The sequence below is a fragment of the Nomascus leucogenys genome, chromosome 14, assembly GCF_006542625.1.
Source record: "Nomascus leucogenys isolate Asia chromosome 14, Asia_NLE_v1, whole genome shotgun sequence".
Classification (NCBI taxonomy): domain Eukaryota; kingdom Metazoa; phylum Chordata; class Mammalia; order Primates; family Hylobatidae; genus Nomascus; species Nomascus leucogenys.
In genome coordinates this window covers 77,757,337-77,780,351 of record NC_044394.1, presented here as the reverse complement: position 1 = coordinate 77,780,351, position 23,015 = coordinate 77,757,337, and the positions used below count along the sequence as shown (strand labels likewise).

At 45.2% G+C, this 23,015-nt stretch overlaps 1 protein-coding gene across 3 annotated transcripts in view; it reads right to left on the bottom strand.

Annotated features, from left to right (window-relative positions):
* Positions 1 to 7,766: 7,766 nt before the first annotated feature.
* UXS1 (UDP-glucuronate decarboxylase 1) overlaps positions 7,767 to 23,015 on the bottom strand; it is a 95,269-nt gene continuing 80,020 nt past the window's right edge. For all 3 annotated transcript variants that reach the window (XM_012495724.2, XM_012495723.2, XM_003277436.3), the window contains 5 exons: positions 19,263 to 19,306; positions 15,516 to 15,576; positions 13,176 to 13,233; positions 11,179 to 11,282; positions 7,767 to 8,623 (listed from right to left, as the gene is read on the bottom strand). In XM_012495724.2, coding sequence (XP_012351178.2) covers positions 8,492 to 8,623; positions 11,179 to 11,282; positions 13,176 to 13,233; positions 15,516 to 15,576; positions 19,263 to 19,306 — 399 coding nt within the window. In that variant the 3' untranslated portion in view covers positions 7,767 to 8,491. The remainder of the gene's footprint in view (positions 8,624 to 11,178; positions 11,283 to 13,175; positions 13,234 to 15,515; positions 15,577 to 19,262; positions 19,307 to 23,015) is intronic.

The following is a 23,015-nucleotide window of genomic DNA, read 5'->3' as shown; positions in this document are numbered from 1 at the left end:
CAAGAAAAAGCCCACGCAAGCAGCAGATGTAGCATCTATGAAGAAGGTGTGAGTCAGACTCCACTGCAAATGATGTGTCATGCCTTTGATGTGATTTGGCACTTTGCTGCTGCTTCTGTTGTTTTTAAATTGAGTTCTCTCACCTTACTCTTTTTTGATTTTGAGTTCCCTTTCTCTTCTTGCTGAGAAACAAATTTTGTGAAAATAAACTGGGACATGGTAAGCATCTATTACTGAAGAAGCCCAAATGCAGAGAGGAACCCCATTGAGTGGGTCCTTCCTGCACTGACAACAGATGGATTTTGCTTCCTGCCATTTGATCATGAAGTTGGGAATAAAGAGCGTGGTTCACTGTCCAGGGTGACCTCTCCAGCTGCCCAGCATGCTCAGACACAGTTTTTCTGGGAAGTAGTGAAGAAACACCATATCACCGTTTCTGCCTCACATTTGCATATTACGTCACTGCAACCTATCACCTTTTAAAGGGGGAAAATAGGTGTTATCACTTTTACCCATATATATTTTCATTTTCAATGACAAGCTTTAACACTTAATGAACAAAATTCCATTTTTAGTGATTATTACCGACTCCTTAGTCCTTTTCAATGCCTTTTAAGTTTTCCTCCCTTTATTTAGACATAATCTTTCAGATTCAAGCTTTGTCAGATAGACAACAGGCATAAAGCAGAGACCATGATACAGGTGAACTATTTAATGTGATTTTTCAGCATTATTTGCTATGATCATGGGATTTTTTCTTTAGCCTATTAAAATGATGGATTATATAAAGATTTTCAAATATTGAGCTAGTCCTTGCATCCCTGGAATAGTCCCCACTTGGTAATAATTCCTTTTATATACTCCTGTGTTCAATTTGCTAACATTTTATTAAAACTTTTTGCATCTGTACGAATTTGGAATACTGGTCTGTATGCTCTTGTACTCTTTGGTTTTAGTATCAGGGTAATATTGGCTTTATACAAAGAACATTACCCTTCTTTGTATAAAGGGTAATGTTCCTTTCTCTTCTAGTTTCTGGGAGAGATTGTATAGGATTGGTGTGAATTCTTTAAATGTTTGGCAGAATTCTCCAGTCAATCTTTCAGGGCCCGGAGTATTTTTTTTTCCTTCAGATTTTAAACTATGAATTAAATCATTAAATAAGCTATTCAAATTACAAATTTCATACTGAGAATTTCCTAGGATACGTTTCCTAGGAATTTGCCCATTTCATCTGAGTTTTCAAACTTATGTACGTAGAGTTATATCTAGTATTCCCTAGTTATCCTTTCAATGTCTATTAAGTGACATCCCTTGTTTCATTCCCATTAATGGTGTTTTCTGCTTTGTCAGTCTTATTAGAGGTTTGTGGCTTTTATTATTTAAGGAGCCAGTAATTTGTTTCATTGATATTCTCTATTGCTTTTTGTTTTCAATACTGATTTCTGCACTTATTATTTCCTTCCTTCTGCTTGCTTGCTTTGGGCTTACTTGGCTCTTCATTTAAATTTCTTGAAGTAGAAGCTCAAATTATTGACATTTCTTTTTCCTCTACTGATATTAGAATTTTAGTGCTACAAATTTTTTTCTCAGCACAACTTTAGCTGCATCTCACAAATTTTGACATTTTTCTTCAGTTCAATATATTTTCGACAAGACTCCCTCTTTGGCTCATGGCTTATTCAGAAGTGTGATGCACTGTTTCCAAGTGTTAGGAGATTTTCCTGTTATCTTTCTGTCACTGATTTCTAGTTTGACCCCATTGTGGTCCCTCAGTTTTATTCCAGTTCTTTTAAATGTGTTGAAGTTTGTTTTATGACCAGGATATAGTCTACCTTGGTATATGTTCAGTGGGCACTTGAAAAGAATGTGTATTCTGCTACTGTTCTGTGAAGTGTCCTATAAATGCAAATTAGATCCTGTTGGTGGATATTGAGTTCAATATCCTTGCTGATTTCCTGTCTAGTTACCCTATAAATTGTTGAGATGGTGCTTAACTCTCCAACTATAATTTTGGGTTATCTATTTCTCTTCTAAGGTCTACCAGTTTTTGCCTCACATATTTTGCAGCTGTGTTACTTGTTGCACACACCTTTATGATTGCTGGGTCTTTTGGTTGGACTGATCCTTTTATTATAATGTCATGTTCCTCTCTGACCTTGGCAATTTTTTTTCTTTTTGCTCAGAAATTTATCTTATTTAATATTAGTCACTCCTGCTTTCCTCTGATTTTTGCATAGTATTTTTTTTCTATCCTTTTACTTTCAACCTACATATATTGTTTTCACTGAAGTTTCTCATAGACAGCATATAGTTAGGCCATTTAAAAATATACTCTGTCAATCATTTAATGCAATTATTGTTGTGTTAAAGTTTAAATCTGCTGTTTTACCTTGTTTTATATTTTCATTTTCTCTTCCCTGCCCCTGCAGGTTGTATTTTTTTTTTTTTTTTTTTAGTATTCGATTTTATTTGTGCATTTGAGTACATTTCTTTGTATAGCTTTTTTTGCTGGTTGCTCTAGGTATTACATTACATATAACTTACCAAAAATCTACTAGTGTCAACTTTTCCCCATTTGGGTGAAGTGTAGAAACGTTACCTCCCTTTACCTTCTGATATGTATAATATAGTTGACTATTTCCTCTACATAGATAGTCACATGAGAATGTTACAATTTTTGCTTCAAACTTCAAACATAATTTAGAAAACTTACAAGGAAAAGGAAAGCCTATTGCATTTATTGATATTTTCATTCTATGTTCTTTCTTCCTGCTTGATGCCACAAGATTCCTTTGTTTCCTGTTAACTGTTGTTATTTTAGAGGTCTGCTCATTTACATTTCTCATAATTTTCCTTCATCTGAGAATGTCTTGATTTCCTCTTCATTCTTGAAGGACATTTTTGCTGGATATAGAATTCTGAATTAACAGTTTTCTTTCAGGACTTGTGTCACTTATTTCTGGCCTCGGTTGTTTCCACTGAGAAACCTGCTACCACTCTAATTGCTTTGCCCCTAGGCGTAAGGTGTCATTCTGCTCTGGCAGCCTTAGGGACCATGTCTTTGCCTTTAATTTTCAGTTTAACCATGATAAATCTTGGCATATATTTCTTTGGGTTTATCTTCTTGGGTGGTTACTCAGCATGTTGATTTTTTTTTTGTCAAATTTGGGAAATTGTCAGCCCTTCTTCCTTAGATTTTCTTCAACTCCATCCTCTTTCTTCTTTCTACGATACCAATGACATGACAGATGCTTTGTTCCACATATCTCCAAGGCGCTGTTCATTTTTGTCAGTCTGTTTTCTATTTGTTATTTAGACTGGGTAATTTTGATTGTTCTATCTTCTGTTCTCTCCACTCTGCTGCTGAACTTATCCACAGAGCTTTTTATCTGTTATTTTTTCAGTTCTAAAATTTCCATTTAGTTCTTCATATCTTCTCTTTGCTGAAATTTTCTTTTTTTTTTTTTTTTTTTTTTTTTTGAGACGGAGTCTCGCTCTGTCGCCCAGGCTGGAGTGCAGTGGCGTGATCTCGGCTCACTGCAAGCTCTGCCTCCCGGGTTCACGCCATTCTCCTGCCTCAGCCTCTCCAAGTAGCTGGGACTACAGGCGCCCGCCACCACGCCCGGCTAATTTTTTGTATTTTTAGTAGAGACAGAGTTTCACCGTGGTCTCGATCTCCTGACCTCGTGATCCGCCCGCCTCGGCCTCCCAAAGTGCTGGGATTACAAGCGTGAGCCACCACGCCCGGCCTGCTGAAATTTTCTATTCATGTTTAGACCATGTTTGTAATTGCTAATTGAAGCATTTTTACAATGGCTGCTTTAAAACTTAATTTGTCTGATAATTCTAATGTCTGTGTGATCTTGGTGCTGGTATCTGTTGATTATCTTTTCTAATTTACCTTGAGATCTTCTTGGTTTCTGGTGTGGTGAATAATTTTTGATTTAAACCTCATCAGTTCTGAGTGCCGTAAGACTCTGGGTCTGATTTAAATCTTGAATTTTAGAAGGCCTATTCTGACTGCTCCAGGGAGTGAAGGGGGAACCTGCCTTTTTATTGCCAGGTAGCAGGTGGAAGCCCAGGTTTCCCTCCAGGCCTCCACTGGTAACATTCAGGCTGTCAGGGGTGGGGAGCTTGTTACTGCTCCCCATGTGGCCTTCACTGAGGTTGCCTTATTACTGCTGATTATTGAAAGTGCTGAAAGCCCTGACTCTCCACTAGGCAGTTGATGCCATGGGGTTGGGGTCATTACTACCCAGTGGAGATGCAAATCTCAGTTCAGGCCTTCTAGTCCCAAGCCCCTACAGGCCTTTGCTGACAGCACCAGAGCAAAGAGTGGGGGTGGGGGCAGGTTGAGGCATCTTCTTAAAGTTAGGTGAGGGTGGAGCTCCAGGCCCCACTTGGTCTTTGCTGGAAGGGATGGGGAGGGGCTGTAGTGTTTTTCATGTGGTGTTTGGCTACAGTAGAGCCATTTCTGTTTAAAAGTTTTCCTTTTTACTAGGTTGCCCTTTCCCTGGTATGCTGGCAGCAGTGAATAGGTTTCTGTTGGGGTTTTTGACTGTGTCCGTTGGCACTCTTTGGTTAATAACTTATCCAGCTCCAAGGCTGGCATATAGAAGGCAAAAAGAAAACCCAGGGAACTCACTACTTGTATTAGTTTGCTAGGAGTGCCGTGACAAAATACCAGAGACTGGGTGCCTTAAACAACAGAAATTCCTTTTTCTCACAGTTCTGGATGCTAGATGTCCAAGATCAACAGGTGTAGACAGGTGTGGTTTCTCCGAAGGCCCCTCTCATGGGCTGAGATGGCTGCTTTCTTGCTGTGTTCTCACATGGCCTTCTCTCTGTGCATGCATATCTCTGGTGTCTAAATTTTCTCTTCTTACAAGGACACCATTCAGACTGGATTAGGGCCCACCCTAAAGACCTTATTCTAACGTAATCACCTTCAGAGGCCTAATCTCTATAGTTACATTCTGAGGTCCTGTGGGTTAAGACTTCAATATAAATTTTAAGGCAACGTGGTTTAGCCCGTATCACCACTGCATTCTTCCTCAGGTCCTGAGGTCCCTGGCTGGTCTACCTTTTTCTATCTACTTTCAGCATATTATGCTTGTTTTACATATAATGTCCAGAATTTTAAATTGTACTTAGTAGGAAGATGAGGGAAAGTATGTCTACTCCATTTTCTAAAAATGGTAGAGCCTCTTCCTTGCATTTTCCTTTATCTTCATTTCTTTAAAAACTGACCTCCCCTCATTAGTACATGGTAGAGCCACCTACATTGACTCTTACATCCTGGAATTCTATACCACACCACATTAGTTTTACTTCAAGTAAAATGTATATAAAATACAGAAACTTAAAATTCAGCAGCACCAAAATAGCAACACTTTTTAAAAACATTGATGTTTTGGATAATAATATCTTTACTTTTTTCCTTCCCACAACACAGTTGTAGATAAAAGTGACTCTTGTTCTCCAAAGTGGCCAAGGTACAAGCAGGACACAATCAGGGCTTTTTAATACACAGAAAACATGTGGGTTAATCATGGTGATTAGAACCAAGTCTTGCTGCTGTCTCTGAAGCTCACTGCATCACACCCCAGATACTATGGCATCAGTTCTTTGGGTTATAATATAACTTTTCAACTCCCTATCAAAGGTAACAACCAACCACTGAGAATATCTGGATAAAGTCAACAAACCACTTAAAACAGATGAACTGAAACATTAAAACTCACAACTCTTCCGCCCTAGCAAACTGCTGAGGATTTTCTAGATTTCCCAGTCTTAAGAGACCAAACTGTAGTTCACAGTTATCACCAGACCAGCATTTCACTCAATACACCTTTTAGATTGAGAACAAAGTCAAGCTCACACATAACTAAGAACCATGAACCAGAATGGTGGCCCATGCAGCACCAGAGTTGTGATCAGAGATGCCATCAGGGATGGAGCAGAGCAATGCCACAAGAGTCACAAGAGTCCACCTGGGCCAGTGGGCTGGGCTCAGTATCTAAGAGGGTGTAGTGGAAATCCAGTGTGTTCACTCTCTAATCTGCACCTTGCTTAAGCCCACTATGACTGTCACTGAAGTTAGTAAGAGCAGCTGTACCAGTGTTGCCCCTGCAAGCAATAGCAGTGATGCCTCAATCGGGAGCCAATCCTGAGATGCAGGAGCACCACTGTGTTAGTTGGTTCAGGGTGCTAGAACAAAATACTCCAGATTGGGTAATTTATAAACAATAGAAATTTACTGCTGGTAGTTTTGGAAGCTGGGAAGTCCAGGATCTAGGTGCCGGCAGATTTACTGTCTGGTGAGGGGCTGTTCCTCATAGATGGCACCTTCTTGCTGTGTCCTTAAAACATGGCAGAAGATGCAAAAAAGCTCCCTTGGGCCCCTTTTGTTGGCACTAAAGGGCTCTGCCCTCATGGCCTAATCCTCTTAAGCACCCCACCTCTTAATGCTATTGCACTGGGGATTAGGTTTTAACTCATGCATTATAGGGGAACACAAACATTCAGACCACAGTAACCATGCTCTGTCTACCCATTCATCCCTTTCCAGGCCCCTCAACTCCACTTCCCTCTCTTCCTAGGACATTCATGGAAATTAACCTTACACTACATCCTTGATGCATTACTTCTTTCTTTAGGATGAATTAGATAGAACTCCTCTTTCCCTTCCTCCGCCCTCCCCTGAAAATATTTTATGAATATCACAGGCAAGAAAACCAAAGAATGAATCCCATGGAAGAATTCCAGATACTAACTAGCAAGTAACTAGGTAAGAGAATTCTGGACCCTGGGGCCTTTATGTTCTCCCAAATTGCACTGCAGAGCTTAGTCCCCGCAAATTCTCAGCTTTCCCTGTCTACACTCCTTCTTCAATGTCTTGGTTACCATTAGTAGCTCCCAAATGAGCTTCCCAGCTCTGTTAATCCCATCTCGGTAAATGGTATATCACTTACTTCTGGTCAAAATAATTAAAATTATAAATAAGAAACCATCTTTGATTCCTTTTTCTCTCTCACACCACATCCAATCTAGCACTGACCCTAGTTCCAGAATCTTCTGGAGAATTTAGCATGACAAACAAACAAAACCACATCGTCCTCTGCCCTGCCCAAGACTGGGATTCCAAAAATATGTCCAATTAAGAAGAATCCTGAGGTGGTTAAAGGACAGGCAAGTCTAGCTCACACTGGTTAGGTATCTTGGGATCTCTCATTTTTAAATGCTTCTGAAACATAGAAACCTTTAGCCGCTCAGCACCTGCTCAGGTTTGTGTTGCTGTCACGCGGAGCCAATCTACTTGGAAAATGTGGAGCTTTAACTTACCGCATTGTTCTTCCATTTATTAAGAGGAAAAACAAAATGCTAACACTAAACCTTGAAAGGGTTCTTATTGAAAACAAAAGCTCTCAGAGTTTTCACTCAATAAGCCTAGTTCACGAATCTCTCCAGAGGAGACAATTTGCACCTTTTTTTTTCTCCATCTGCTCTGTGTTCCCAAGGAAGGGCACAAAACTGATTCTAACCCTGGCTAAGATCTGAACACTTCACATGGCAGTGAATATTATATGCCTACACTCAGCCCAAGTAGCATATAAATGTTTTCAATAGCTACAAATCAAATTATATAGTGCACAAACCTGAATGTTTTCAGAATTTCCTTTGAAATGAAATTCTCCAATATTTTCCTTAGCACTCCAACAAGTGCCATGCCAAAGCAGAAAGACAACCTTTAAAACTGGAAGTCCATGACTGGTGAGTTTCAATATTTTATTAAAATAGCATATTTAACCATGGTTAACCAAGAATATGTTAACTTTGTCCCCCCCCCAACCTGCCCCCGCCCCAGATACGCAGCAAAACACAGTAGTGATTTCAAATATCCTTGATCATGACCAACAGGAATATTTCAAAGTCAAGTTTGCAACTCAAAAGTAGACCTTGGAAAAACTCCGAATTAAAAGTGAAACATAAAGCTCTCACACAGAATTCTTTTATCTGCCCTAAAATCAATGCCGGTGCACCACCACCTGACAATACTGCTAGGAGTTTTCTTTATGCATAGTATAACGACTCATTTATTAAGTACCCACTTTTATAAATAAAATCGGCATTTTTCGTCCCACTTAATGTTCCTTTTCAGCTTCACAAAGAAACCAGTAAATAAAACTGTCAACGACAGTCACAACATATGCTCTCACAGCAAGATAAAAAAACTTGAAAATATGCAGAGATGCATCTACGCTACTTTACATGAAGAGAGAGATTCAAAAAGTGCAAGGCAAAATCTGCAGTTTTTTGAGGGGAGCTTTTAGGCACATCCATTTCATTAAAGCAAGCTTCAGAATGAAATTCCAGTTTGTTCTTCATGACACCTGTTAAAGTCTTTCTTTAAACAACAGCAACAAAAAGCCAAAAATACATCCCATCAAGTGTACAATGGTAGTCTTGTGTCCTAAAAGTGAGGAGTTCAGTTGTGGCGAGTCCGTCCTTTCTTTATTCTGGCAGGCTTTGGTTTGGGGATGTACTGATTATTTGCCTGGTACTCGAGTTCTTTACGGAAGTAGTGAATTGCTTTGTTTAAACCTTCCTCCAGTGGGACCTGTTTAAAGGGAAAGCAAGAAAGGGAGACAAGGTCACATTGACAGAAGGGCATCACAGGAAGGAAGTGCCACCTTGCAGCCAGTCAGGCCTCCTTCAGAGGAACTCACAGAACCACACTTTGGTTGTGACAGCATCCAGCATCCAGCATCCAGCATCACGGCCCCACCGAGAAAAGCCAGAGGTCCTTCAGGGCCGCTTTCAGAATGTACTGTGGAGCTAACAAGCGTCACTCTTACTGAAGTAAGGTGAGCTCCACCTCACAAAAGACCCCAACTACCTCTTGCTGGTATAATGTCTACTCCAGTTTGAATCGGCTGGCAAGATTGTTTTTCAGATAATGCCCATGTGCCCCATTCTTTCAGAAGAAATCCACCTTGGAGTGGCGGGAAGATGCTTTGGGAAGGTGATCTGCGTCTGGTCAACACGCCCGATTCTCCCACGTGACATCAACCCTTTGCACTGCCCAGCGGATCACGGCCCACTTGCACCCCCACCATACTAAAAGGCTGAGTCTGAGAGGGGACCCACGGCAGCCCACACCACACAAAGCAACCTTCATCTGAAGCTGCTTTGCAGCCAACAGGAAACCAGCCAGATCAACTGCTGATTAAGAGCAGAAAGAGAAAAGGCGAAGGGAGGCACTGCCAAGGGGTGTTGGGGCACCGCTGGGGGAGAAGGTCTGTCAGCTTGACTGTAGCGATGGTTTCACAGGTGTCAAAATAGATGAAAACTTATCAAATTGTATCTTCTAAATATGGGCAGCGTGCAGTTTGTCAATTATATCTCAACAAGCTGTTAAACACACATACTTGGGACAATTAAGATGGATAATGCCTATAAGTTTCTTTGGATCATATCCCTCAAAAATTTATTATAAATTAAAACTACTACTAGAAGAGAAACCAGTGGTAGATGGCTCACATTCCAAGAATGTTAGAATATTATAGGTCTAAATTCCAGAAAGATAAAGATACTGAGCATACACACGCCTCACATAAAAAGCAATAGTTAATACACAGTGAAGCATATTTAACTCTTCAAAAAACATTTTGTTTAAAAATATAGGCTCTCCTTACAAAGGGACCAATGGCCCCTTACAAAGCTTCAAAAAACAAGAAACCTAGGCTGCTATAACCTGTTTTGCACAGCTTGGGATTATTCGATTTTGTGAAGCCTGGGTGTTAATTGTATTTTTATTTCACTCAACAAATTTCTGTGGTTTTTAGCAGATCATGTAGACTTGTACATCACAGAATGAAATAAGGATCAGGCTGGAACTCTCATGTCCCTTTGAAGTTCAATATTCTAGGATTCTATTCACTCAGCTCTGACTATGCACATTTTAAAAAGGTAAACTGAGCTCTCTACTGCATCCCTGACTCTCTGACTGTGCCACAACCCACGGGCCATGCCAAGATGCTCCTACATTTGTTGAGCACCCAGTGTGTGTCAGGTCTGACAGGTGCTGGGCTCCTGCTGGACACAGGGCTACACGCCTCTGCCTGAGGGGAGCCCGAATTTCAGTGGGGCACATGAGGGTGGGCAAAGAGGGAACAGCCAGGCAGAGGTGACAGTAAATGAGGTGGGCTTGCTTCTACAGATATGGCCAACCCAGCCAACCTCCCTATACAGGTGGTCTCTGAAGGACACAGGCAGCCCTGAGGGCGAGCGTTCTCTGGCGGGGAGGAGCCTGCAGTCACCCAAGGCAGGAAGGGCACAGCAGGCGGCAGAGCAGAAGCAGGCGGGGTTCAGGCTCAGCCCCAGGGAGGCGGCAGCCGCCCCCACCCTGCCCCCTTCAGTAGACACACTGAAGACAACAGGAAGGCACGCAGTTCCCCTTCCTCCACACCCTTCAGTCTCGCACGCTTCCAACCAGGGGCTCCACTGCGGGGCTGATGCGGACCACTTGCCCCCTGACCTTGCCCCGCACACTCGATAGACAGGCAACCGGGGCTACGCGGGGCTCTGAGTGTGTGCCGCCAGCGCCCTTGGCACAGCGTTCACAGTCAGGGGTGTGTGTGTGTGTGTGTGAGGGAGTGTATGTATGTGGGAGTGGGAGTGTATGTGTGAATGTGTGTGTGTGTGGATAAGTGAGTGTGAGTATGAGTGTATGAATGTGAGAATGTGTATGATAGTGTGAATGTATATGTATGAAAATGAGTGTGTGTGAGTATACTTGTATTAAGTGTGTTCGTATGACAGTGTATATATGACAGTGTGAATGTGTGGGAGACAGTGTGAGTATGTGTGCATACAAGTGTTTGTATGGCAGTGTATGTGTATGAGAGAGTGTAAGAATGTGCGTGTGCGTGAGAGATTCTGCGAAAACAGAGCCCAGAGCAGGGGCTTCCAGCCGCTTCCCAGGTAACATACTCTGAGATTCCTGATACAGGACAGGCTGTTTACCACTTGGAGAAAACCCTCTATCTGCCTGGATGCCGAGCCCACCTTGCTCCCCCAGGGGTGCCTGACAAGGGTCAGTGCCTACAGGACAGCAGACACAGGACACGGGAGGCCTCTCCCCACAAGGCAGCATTAACTCCCTGCACTTACCACGGGCTCCCACCCCAGCATCAGCTTCGCTTTTTTGATGTCTGGTTTTCTTTTCTGTGGGTCATCCTGGGCTTCGGAGAGAAACTGAATTTCACTTCCGCTACCTGAGATGTTTAAAGAAAAAAAAGGTAGGAGAGAATCACAAAGCATGGGTAAGCACAGCCTTACCATCCACATCAAAGTCAAACCCCATATGCGGTGTGAATAGGGTGCAGGCGGTGGAAATGCAATTCTCGAGAAGCCCCGGAGCTCCCGAGGGACTGTTCGGCGTGGAAGTCCAGGGAGCGCTCCTGCAACTGCTGTGGCCAAGCTGACTGTGTGCAGGTGCCCGGCAAGAGCTCGGCGGGGGCACGTTACTCTGTCTCAACAGGCCTGAGTTACCGCCCAGTACAAGCGGGTTGCTCCAAGGCAGGCCACCCACACCAGGTAACAAGAGCAGACGTGCCCACCGAGCATGACCCCGGTGTGAGACCACAAACGTGGTGTGGGGCTATCCCTGAGGTGGATGCCCCAAGTGGGTCACACTTGGGTGCTTGGAGCCTAGACAGCCCTGAGACCCAAGATGTGCAGCCACCCAGCTGGAGGGACCTCTCAGAGGATGGCAAAGGCTGGCCTGTTCCACATCCTTGCTGGGCCCAGGCCCCACTGGCCAGCAGTATACAGCCCCACCAGTGACTGTGGGCCAGACCTGCAGAAGAAAGCCTGTGGAGGCTCTCCCTGCCTCCCTGTCATGGAGGCCACATCGCAGACTCTGCAGTGAATCACCACCACAGGTGGTTCAGGATGGTGTGTCACAAAGCTATACATAGCAGCACAGCAGGAAAGCTGCATGCCCCTCCCACAACCTTAGGTTTCAAATAGAGTTTCTCAAGCGTCAGCACGCACGGATCACCTGAAGAGCCTGTCAACGGGCAGATCCTGATCTGGGGGCCTGCCTGGGCTAGGGCATGAGAGTCCAAATTTCTAACATGCATCCGATGATGCTGCTGCTGCGCTGGCCCACGGGCCTCACTCTGTGCAGTGAGGGTGTGAAGGAGTGGATGGCACAGAGCTGTGATCTGAGCCTGCCCCTTCCTCACGCGGGAGGAACACACAGATTCAGGATGGAAAAGCTGGGAAGTGCATCGGAGCAGCTGTGGGAGCCACAGATGATGGAGGCTCTGTCTGAGGAAGACCGCTGCCTCTGCTGCCACGAGCAACGAGAGGATTCCAGCCGTCCGTGTTGATTAGACCAACGCCGGTGAATGGCAGCCTGATGCCAGGAAGGGCACGCTGGAGGAATTAACACAGCCAAGTGGGGTGTGAATGGTCACCTCAGGACACACCGTGGCATACTCCTCCTTGGCCTACCTGCCAGTCCAGTCTGGTTGTGACTTCACTCAAATTTCGCGATCAACCCCAGACAACAGACACCCTCCAAGAGTCTGACTCCTCAGAGCTCCAGGAAGTCTGAGGATGAGGCCAAGGGCTCATCCACTCTATGTCTGCAATCCAGGGCTGGCCTGGAAGACCTGACCTTCTCGTGGCCTAAGAGCCCACCTTGATGGGGTGCTCCCAATGCTACACTGCCCCCAGTGGGTGGTGGCCAGGATGACCAGAACTGCAAACAATTTCAAACCTTCCTGAAGCACGCAGCTGGTGGTTGCTGTCTCTTGCTGTCTGAAATTCTATGCTTGACATGACCAGTTTGGAAATCCAATAGTTGTCACCCATGTAGGATGATCTAATACAATCGTGCCTCAAACACTGGGAGCAAATCTCCTCCTCCCTCCCACTCCATGCAAGCCTGCAATGAAAACTGAGGAGAAACCAATCCTGCCCTCCTTTATCTTTCTATTCCTTAAAAATTAGAAAACACTTAAGTGTTCCTGATAAAAAGTTCTGCTTTGATCCAATTCAATTAGCTTGTATTAATTACCCACTTTCTAGTCAAGGTGTTATCAACAGATAGGGCAGGCACAGCCGATTTTACTCAGGAAACGACTTATCCTACTTACCAACAAGGTTTTTAATTAACTGAGCAAATTCTAGGATTGTGTGTTCTTCTGGGTTCCCCTAAGGAAAAAACAGTTTCCAGTTATAAGCGTCATGACAACAGCAGCAATCCACCACCCAGATCACAGGCGTGTCTGCAGAGACGTCTACTGGCCGAGTCTGACCTCCCTGCACTGCTTCAGCAGAGCTCCGTGTGCCAGAGGGTACTCCGCTTCCAAGATGACAGTTACTCACCTGGTAGTGCTAAACTGTACCATCTATACCTTCAGCCTCTAGGCTGCTGTGTACAAGGCTAGGCTTTGGATAGGTCAAGAGTCTCTGATGAAGGCACACATTCACTTACTATCAGACAATTTCCATATCTAACATAACTTCAATGTCACTTTTATAAAAGCTTGGGTTTACAAAATTAGCTCTCCTAACACCATCTATTCCCCTCTGGGTGAGCTGTGTTAACCATGTCACTGATGAAGGACTTGTAATCTCACACCCAAAAGCTAAGGCAGAAATGAGTACGCTCACAGGTGAGTGTCCCCAGCAAGCCAGAGGACAAACTCCATGTGTTTCATAAAGAGAGAATACTTGTGGGGGCTTTAAGGAAAACCACTTGCTCTTTTTCTCCCTCCCATCACACATCACAGCACCTGTTACTCTTACTCTGCCACCACTGCCCCCGTCATAAGAGACCACCATAATGTCTGATAATTCTATATCCTAAAGCCTCTTCATGCCCAGGTCCTCAGTTAGCCTGAAGCTAGATGGTCAATGTGGAGGGAGAGACCCTGGGCCTCACTGGAGCACAGAGGGGACTGACTAGCAAAGTGGAGCGACAGGAATTTGCAAGAAAGTGATTCTGCCTTTCTCCTGGCAGACACACGATTCCAATTTTAGGAATTGTCCCTGTGAAAGACCCTCCACAAAGAGGGAAGGAGGAACACGGTATCTACAGAGAAGAGCCTGGCTGCCCAGGGAAGTCAATGACAACACCCCTGCTAAAGAACCTGCAGCAAAAACGCACAGCAGGGGTGGCTCAGGCCTCTCCAGTGTACACAGGCAAACGCTGCAAGCAAAATGAGGCTTACAGTGTGAGGCACGTTCTGGTCTGTTTTAAGTGAATGTTTTTTCAAAAGTGGCACACTGTACGCATGGATCAGCAACAGTCCCAGAATGGAGTCAGCACTCCAGGGCACATTCTTTCCTACGTGATGAGAATTCCCTTTCACCTCGGGGAAAAATGCATGGTCTGCACTGTATTTGAGATGGCTGGTTACAACGACATACATAAGCAAAGGTGACATGGTTTGCAAGAAATAGGTCACATGGCCAACATTTTAGAGTTCCCCAAACTTTAGAGTGTTGTGTAGGAACCAGGAGAGGTAATTTGGGAGAAGCACCTGAAATGACCCCAAGGTAGGGTTAAGGGGGAGGTCTCTAGTGAGCTAAGGGGTTCTTGTGTCCACTGCCATCAACATAAGCAGAACATCTTGAATGCTGGACAGTCCACATTGGAAACTTGCATTTTAAAAGAGATGGAACAAAACTGCTCAGAAAATCACTCAGTAATAGAAAGGGTAAGAGGTCCTACCATGACCTTGGCTGACGCAGCCAAGGAGGAAGAGGCTTGGGGGGTAGGACCATGTCCTTCAAATCCTTGGAGAGTTACCACAATGTAGAGGCATCACACTAGCCATGAATGGCCCCCAGGTGGAGAAGTGAGGTCAGTGGATAGGTGTGCAGAAAGTGAGATTTCTGGTCCAATATAAGGAAGAGCTTTCTGCCGGCCAGAACTGTCCAAAGACAGGGTGAATTTCTCTAAGCAGAAGCAAGTTCACCAGCACTGAAACTGCTCAAGGCTGGATGATCCCTCCAACAGGGAGGTTCTGGGGCTGTGGGCAGGCATGCAGGGAAGGCAAGAAGCCATGAAGGTGGTCTGTCCGGCTAAATGATAGACATCATCAGCAACTGGAAAACTTTCCCTCTGAACAACCTCCATCTTCTAAAAATGCAATCAGGTCTTATAATGATGACCTGCCTGTTAGATAGAGAACGAGATGCATACACATGTCCACCTACTACCACCAAAAGGCTTCACACAATTTTAGACCTGGGCCCTTCAGAAGGTGGAGGGACTGATTACATCACTCACCCATGCCTTGCAGATATTTTACTTCTTTGTATACTCTTACTTTGTGTTTGTTTTTCCTCTAGTATTTAGCAAGCAACAAACACAAATGCCTTAAGTGTGCTGATGGCAAATGAAGCAAAGCCTGGTGCTGCTCATGGTTTCACAAATGAACGAAAGTCTGAGCTGTCCTGCAGAGTGGAGGGAGAGGAGCACTCACCAGGTTGACCGGGCTGCTGACGTTGCTGTTCATGAGAGCCACGAGGCCATTCACTAGATCACTGGAAAAAAAGGGGAGGCGGGTGAGGCTCTGCCTGCTGGAATGTGCTGGTGCCAATGCACCACGTAGAAGCCCTCCCAGAAGAAAAATTACCACTCCCAGGAGAAAACAAAAACTCCAATGGAAAATTGAATGTCAAAATAAAACCCTACAAACTAAGATGGTGTTTATAATGCGAAGGTATTGATGGATGAAATGACATATTTGACGTCTGGGATTTGCTTTTTTTGGGTGTAGTGGAGATGGTTAAATAAGATGGAAGCTGAGCAATGGGGCTGAGTTTGCCACTGCATTTCTGAAGTCCTTTAACAATTAAAAACTAAGCATAAGTTAAAACAGGCATACACTCAAAAAAGATGGAGTTTACATAAGTTTCCAAAGAAAATTCATGTTTAATGTGAACCCAGTAGTTGACCTGTACGAAAGCATGTGATTACTTTTAAAAACAAGATCCACGGAAATGAACGAACTCCAGTATGTGATCCCCATACTGGCAAATCACAGATAAAGCCAAACAATACTGAGGGTTGAAATAAACAGAAACGTCACTCCCTACTCCCCCAACCTTGAAGTCGCCACCCCCCAAAACACCTCGTATGAAACGGTCAGGGATATTTGGATGTTTCAAATGGATTGTGATCAACTGGGCCATGAAGGTGAAGATAAGTAAGCAAACTTTCGCTTACCAAGGTTTGGTTCTTATTTTCAGAAGCTTTAAAGTGTGGCTCTGTTAAAAAAAAGTTACTTCGTAAAAATGACACCTCACTGCTAAGCACAAGCACTTTTTCTATGCCAATTTTCCATGAGCTACAATTCTTAGAAGACTTTTAAAGCTCTGACCCTTCTCCTTCTCCTCCTCCATCGTTACCAGTGAGGAGCAGGTCACTCTGGGTCAGGATAAACTTCCAAAAGAAAACCGCAGATAGGTTTTGCTTTCAATTGAAAAAAACTACTGGGGTATTTAGTAAATCACATGTCTCTGCGTTTTCCTTTACGACAAATGCATATTTCATATGAACGTGCTTAAAATGTTCTATTCTCAAGGATCAAGCACAAATGCAAATCCCTGCTGACCTTGGATGATTTCTCTTTTACAGAAACTAGCAAAAAGTCACTTCATCACTATGGCAGTATTGTTACATTACAATAGTGCACTCATGACATACATCTGTGCACGTTTATAAAAAGACATTAAAAGCTGCCATTCCACTGCATCCACAATATGATTTAATATTGAAACTGGGGAGTGGGGTTTCTTTGAGTTGGAAGAAGGCTGACTCAGGTAGTCACCCTCAGTGGGGCAGACGGGAGAGCCATGGGCCTTTTACATGATAAACTGGCAACTTTTAAGGTCAAAATTGCATAGAACACACTCCTTTAACCTGAAGCTCTTTACAAGTGTCATTTTGACAAAGTGACTTTTAAAAAATATAGCATGCCTTTGTTATGTAAATGAGGACAAAACCGGCCATGAGAATATTAAACACAGTCATGCCAAAATGCCGATGCGGATGGCCACCTACACCTCAGACTCCCTGCACTGTTGTTTCCAGGCAATCATGGGTTTGGGGAATGGTTAATTTAGTACAGTAACTTATGGACCCAGACATCGTGCATTACTAAAAGATGCTCAGTTCCTAAAAAATTGCTTGTGAAAAACATCAAAACTTTGGTCAGTTAATGAACTCAGCTAAGTCCTCAGTAAGTAAAAAGTTTAAGTCAGGAAACCCTTGCCCAAGTATGGCAAAGTCCCTGAAGCCTCATCACCTCAGACTCTGCTAACATGAAACCAGAGAGGATCACCAGAGTGGGGAGTAAATAAATACTACTGAAGCGTTATGAAAAGGGGTTTTCTAAAAGGGTTAACAACCATGTGTCTAGGGAAACTGCCCACGCCCTCTTTTCAAGTAGTCAAGTGGTGTGGGAGAGGACGATGCATGTCATGGCAGCTAAGAGCATGAGCCACGACCATCAAAGCAGGCGCAGGACAGTGACCAGGCCATCAGAGCGGGCCAGGCACCCTGGGTGCATTTTGTCCTGAGCTGGGACAGCACATAGCACAGGCATCACTGAATGCTCAAAATATTTTAATCCCCAGCAAAAAGAAAAGTCTCTGAGGCTATTTTAAATGAATTTTGCACACAATGCCCTTGAGATAATGAGAGCAGAAAGAAGAATGGGTTCTGACTGGTTTCCTTTCACCGCACAACACCTCATTGATATTCCATGTGGTGTGGGGGCTGGATAAGCCTGGGGGCCACTGGTGAGGCAGCCCAAGGCAGGCACACATAACCGAGGACAGCAAGACTCCCTCAGAAAAGGGCATAGCTGGGTGAGTGGAGGAGGATGGGATGAGAACGTGTCACTACGGAAAGACGGTACTCAATTCACGGGAGGCCCACGGTTTGGTCCCCATACAGAAGTGTGCCATGATAGTTTCCTCCAGGGACATAGTGCCTACGTTAAGTGCTTTGAAATGAACACAGTCCCAAAGCGGGGGCAGCTGCCATTTCCCTGTTAAATCGCTTTTTAGAATGTGCATGCCTATTTGGGCAACATAGTTGGTTATAGTACACTTCCGGGCTTTTTGCCCCTTGAGGCAAGATACTAATGGGTGGGGAGGAAAAAAACCACTGCCTCTGTAAATGTTTACTCACAGCTTTCTTTTGGAGTAAATGGAAATTCACACATACTTTCAGCAAAAATCTACATGGTTATTTTGAATTTTTTAAAATCTCATTTTACTACCAGTTCCATTTCTCCAAGGGACTCCTACCCAGGACACTTACCCAAGGGTCCTGGGTAGATAGCTTTGGCTATCTCAGCTTTGGCTGAGGTGGGACTTGGGGGCTGCCCCGACCTGCACCACAACAGCCACCATCTCACCCTAGTGCCCCTGGGATGGCCCCAAGACAGCAGGAATAACACTTCCTGATTGACAGGCATACTGGGGTATTTGCAATGAAGAGTGAAAATATGTGGGTTCAAAACATAGAACAGGGTTTTACAACAATTCAGGATACCAGAAACTTTCACAGAATTTACAATAGCCACATACTGGTGGATGCACTTTGGCATACGCAACTGCTTCTATCCTGACTACTCTGAGAATCCATACTGACTTCTAAAATTAATCACCAATGGAATGGAACAACAGAACAGCGGATTTATAAGGGTTGCCAAGAAAACAATAAAAATCACCAAGTGAATCTATTCAAAAAATATATTTTTATCTGCATTTAGTTTCAGCATGAAATTCAACATGAGACCACTATCTACCTTGTGCCCTCCACAAGGACTATCTCCTCCACCCCGCGAGCCATGTTTGCAATGGGTCAGATTCTGGCATTCACAGGTCTGCCGGATGCATAAGGCCATCTCTTAACTCCGCCTGCGCTGAAATCACCCAAGTCACCCTCAGAGTTGGGCAACTTCACCCACACACCGCTAGGTGGCAGTAAAACACTAGCACATGAGTCACAATAGTCATGGAGATGAATGCAAATTTTAACTTTCAAACAGAGAACAGCAAGTTTTCCCATCATAAAATTAAAAATTTTTAATCAATATATAGTGTTGACGTTGTGGAAATGGTTAACATATACAAGACACTGAACTGTCTGTCAAGTCGGCATGACCCCTGCTCCAAAGCACTGCTAAGGCTGGGGCAGGGCAGGACAGTCTTACCTGACGTACTGGAACGCCCTTGTCTGAGACCCAGATCCGTATACCTGGAAGGAAACCAATAATTAGGCCTCCTGAGAAAAGCACACCAGTACTGCATAGGTGTCCTCGAAACTCCAGGGGACACAGACCGACCTCGAAACTGATCCCAGGGGGCAGTGATACTGACTCAAAGTATCTAACGCCACATCCCACACTCTACTTCGAGACCATGCCCTGATAGTGAGACGGTGGCAGCAATACCTAAAGTGTGCACCTGGTATAGATGTGTAAAGTTTTCCCTCAAAAGACAGTGCCTGAAGGAATTCGCTTCTGCCGGAGTCTTACGATGTGTCAGGCATCATGTGAGGCTCTGGGGGCTGTGACCTTAGAGTCCAGCTAGGTGACAGATCTACACACAAACATTAATACATGCATTTAACTGGGGTTCCTCACTCTGACTGCCCAGCAGCAGAGCTGGGGATGCCGCCCAGGCTGGTCCACAGAATGTTTGGGATGAGGCCGGCATCTCCTGTTACAGCTAGCTCCCCAGGAGATTCTAATATAAGGTCAAGGTGGAGAGCCACACAGGAGACTCTGAAAGTGATGCGGAGGTGACAGGAGGGAAGGTCACATTCCCCTTTGTTTCCACTGCACATTGGCTCCACAGTTCCATAGCTTGGCTTGTGTTCTTTGCTCTGCCGGCTAAGACCCTCTTGTCTACTTTCCATCTGGCAGAGTGCTACTCATCCTTTAGGGACAAGCTCTGATGCCATCTCCTGGAGAAGCTTCCTCTGGCTCATTGCCCAGGGAAAGCCCTTTGCCAACTGCCCCCAACTGTGAACTCCCCAGAATGACTGGTGTTCGAACCCCCTTTGCCCTGCTGGAGCCCAGCGTGATGCGTGGTGCGATACCAGCATGGGATGAGCATCTGCTGAATGACCTGCGGAGCGCCATGGATCACGCCACTCACTGAGGTGGAGACGGCAACAGAGGTGCTTGGGGAGATCTCCTAAGCGCAACATCACAGGAACGAGAGTGCCCGCGGGGGTTTTGTTTGCTTGTGTACCTCCCTGTGGTGGAAAGCAGGCAGCTGGGAGGAAGGGACTGTCTTTGGGAACAAGCTTGATTATAACAACCCTGGGGCCTCCTCCCGCTTGACAGCAAAAAAGAGCCCCTGCCAGCAGCTCTGTGAACAGCACCAGCCCCCTCAGCCCCAGACACTCAGCCTGGCTTCCCTGGAGCTCCTCCATCCAGCTCTGAGAAGGAAAAGGGGAAGGAGCAGGTGGAGAAGAAAAGCACATGCATGGCCGGGCGTGGTGGCTCAGGCCTGTAATCCCAGCACCTTGGGAGGCCGAGATGGGCGGATCACCTGAGGTCAGGAGTTCGACACCAGCCTGACCAACATGGAGAAACCCTGTTTCTACTAAAAATACAAAATTAGCTGGGTGTGGTGGTGGCTGCCTGTAATCCCAGCTACTAGGGAGGCTGAGGCAGGACAATTGCTTGAACCTGGGAGGCGAAGGTTGCAGTGAGCTGAGATCGTGCCATTGCACTCCAGCCTGGGCAACGAGAGCGAAACTCCGTCTCAAAAAAAAAAAAAAAAAAAAAAAAAAAGCACATGCATCAAACCCCCTGAATGCCTTATTTATTTATTTAAAAAGCAGGTTCAAAGGCTATCTGTTTTTTTAACAAGCATTTATATGCCATTTCACAGGTGTATCAGTTCTATTTATGTAGGTTCTGTTCTTGGGGGGAAGGCCGTCCACTGAGAAAAGGCTGGGGATACTGAGGAATGGGGATTCCTGTCAACATAGAAACTACAGCTGCAACAAATCTCAGTAAAGGAACATCGAGGAAAGATGGGCATGGGCCTCTTGGAAGCAGAGGGGAGTTCCTTGACAGTTCTGCCTGAACCTGATTCTCTGGCCTGGCTGATACTTCTGATACATGTGAGGAAGGTAGGAAGCAGTGGGCCTGATTTGGTAGGACAGGAGGTCCACCCACTGCCAGCTCCCTCAGCCTTGAAACTCACCTCTACACCAGTGCTGTAGGTGTAACTCTTTTTGTTTTTTACAAACTTATTTTGGAGATGAGGTGATAGAAGGTCAAAGTGGTGGAGTGACCTGCACTCAGTAGAGTGAAACTTATCTTGACTCCAAGTTCAGGATTCTTTTTCCCACCCTATTGTGTTCACAATTTCAGAACTGTCTGTAGATTTTTTTTTTTTCTTTTTTCAAACTGTGGCTCTCAGGCTGGCACCAGGCCATTCTCCAACCTCACTGTAGTGAGCATGAGATTTAGGCAACTCCCACGTCACAGGCTCCTCTACAGGTGGGTTTCGGGCTGTGCTGCTGTCCTGCCTGTTGCCTCTGCCTGCATCCGGGGCTCTGCTCTCAAAGCTGAGCGCAAGATGCATCTCTGCTACTTATTTTGCACCTTCCCACCACACTCAGTCAGGGCCACTGTGATGGTGGGCTCACCAGTCTGCTAGTGCATTCCAGCCATATTCACAGAAAGCCCACCTTTCCATTCCACCCAAACATGCTGACCCCAAGCCCTGGAGGAACACAATCCAGGGCACCATATGCTGGGTAAGCCCCCAGACCGGGATGGGTTAACCAGGCTGCCAGGGTCAGGATGTGAAGAACCGTGCCAGGTACCTGCTCAACCAAACAACAAGGCACTTGTGGTGGAGACACTCAGCAGCTTGAATGTCACTTAATCCCAAAGGGCTGCAGCCTGGGAAGTCCAAAAGGCTCCCGAAATAACCTGCAGTCTGCTGGGTATTTCCTACCGTTGCCTCATTCAAAGTGCACTGGAAGGAGAGTTACAATTGTGGGCGCATTTCCCTGAGTGACTCGTCAGGGGCAGCTCCCCACCCAGCCAGCACTGACACAAGGTTCATCTGCAGGCACTACGGTCACTGGGTAAGCTCTGCTCCCTTCAGGTACGGTGACACAAGGTGCTCAGCGGCACCCTCTCTGAGGTCCCACCTGATGTCCACAAAGCAACTGGGCTTCAAGGAAATAGTCCCTAGTACAAGAGGAGGCTGTTCTGCCTGGGCTGCAGTGGAAAGGCGTGGATCCCATGGGATGCCCACTGCACACCCCCACAGGCCTTGCTGGCAGAGTCTTGAAGGTCTGTATGCTCCAGTGTGTGCATTAGGCTAAGATGCAATGTCAGTGGCAGCCTGGAACACTTCCTTCCTCGTATCCTTAAGAGTCCTGCTGGATTTCAGTTTCTATAGCATATCATATCCATCATCTATACTTTGGTTTAAATTAGCCTCCCTATTTCACTAACACAGTACTCACTGTGAAGTATTCACTGTGTGCGCTAATGTGAAAACGTAAAGTAAAAGAAAGGGGTGTGTGTGCAAGAGAGATGCTATGCAATTATGCCCCATCCAAAATATCTGTCTTCCCTGAGCTCTAGAATGCAACTGCAGCCCCTGCGTACAGCCCTCCCAGCGTGTTCTGAGGCCTTCCACCTCCCCCACTTCAAGATAAGGCCCGCAGGGACTTGGCACAAATTGGGTGTGCAGCAAAATCCAGGGCATGAGTATCACAGGGATCTGGTGTGGACAGGTGATGTCAGTAGAGCTCCCTCAGCCTCCTCATTGTTCTTCTAACAGAAGACAGTGTGAGATTCGGTCCCTCTGGCTTCATTTCACAGAACAGAAGAGATGCAGGGAGATTCGTGCAAGAGTCAAGGCTGCTACTGAGGGCCGGGGAATGAATGGCTGTGTGCAAGTCAAAGCAGCATGATGATCAA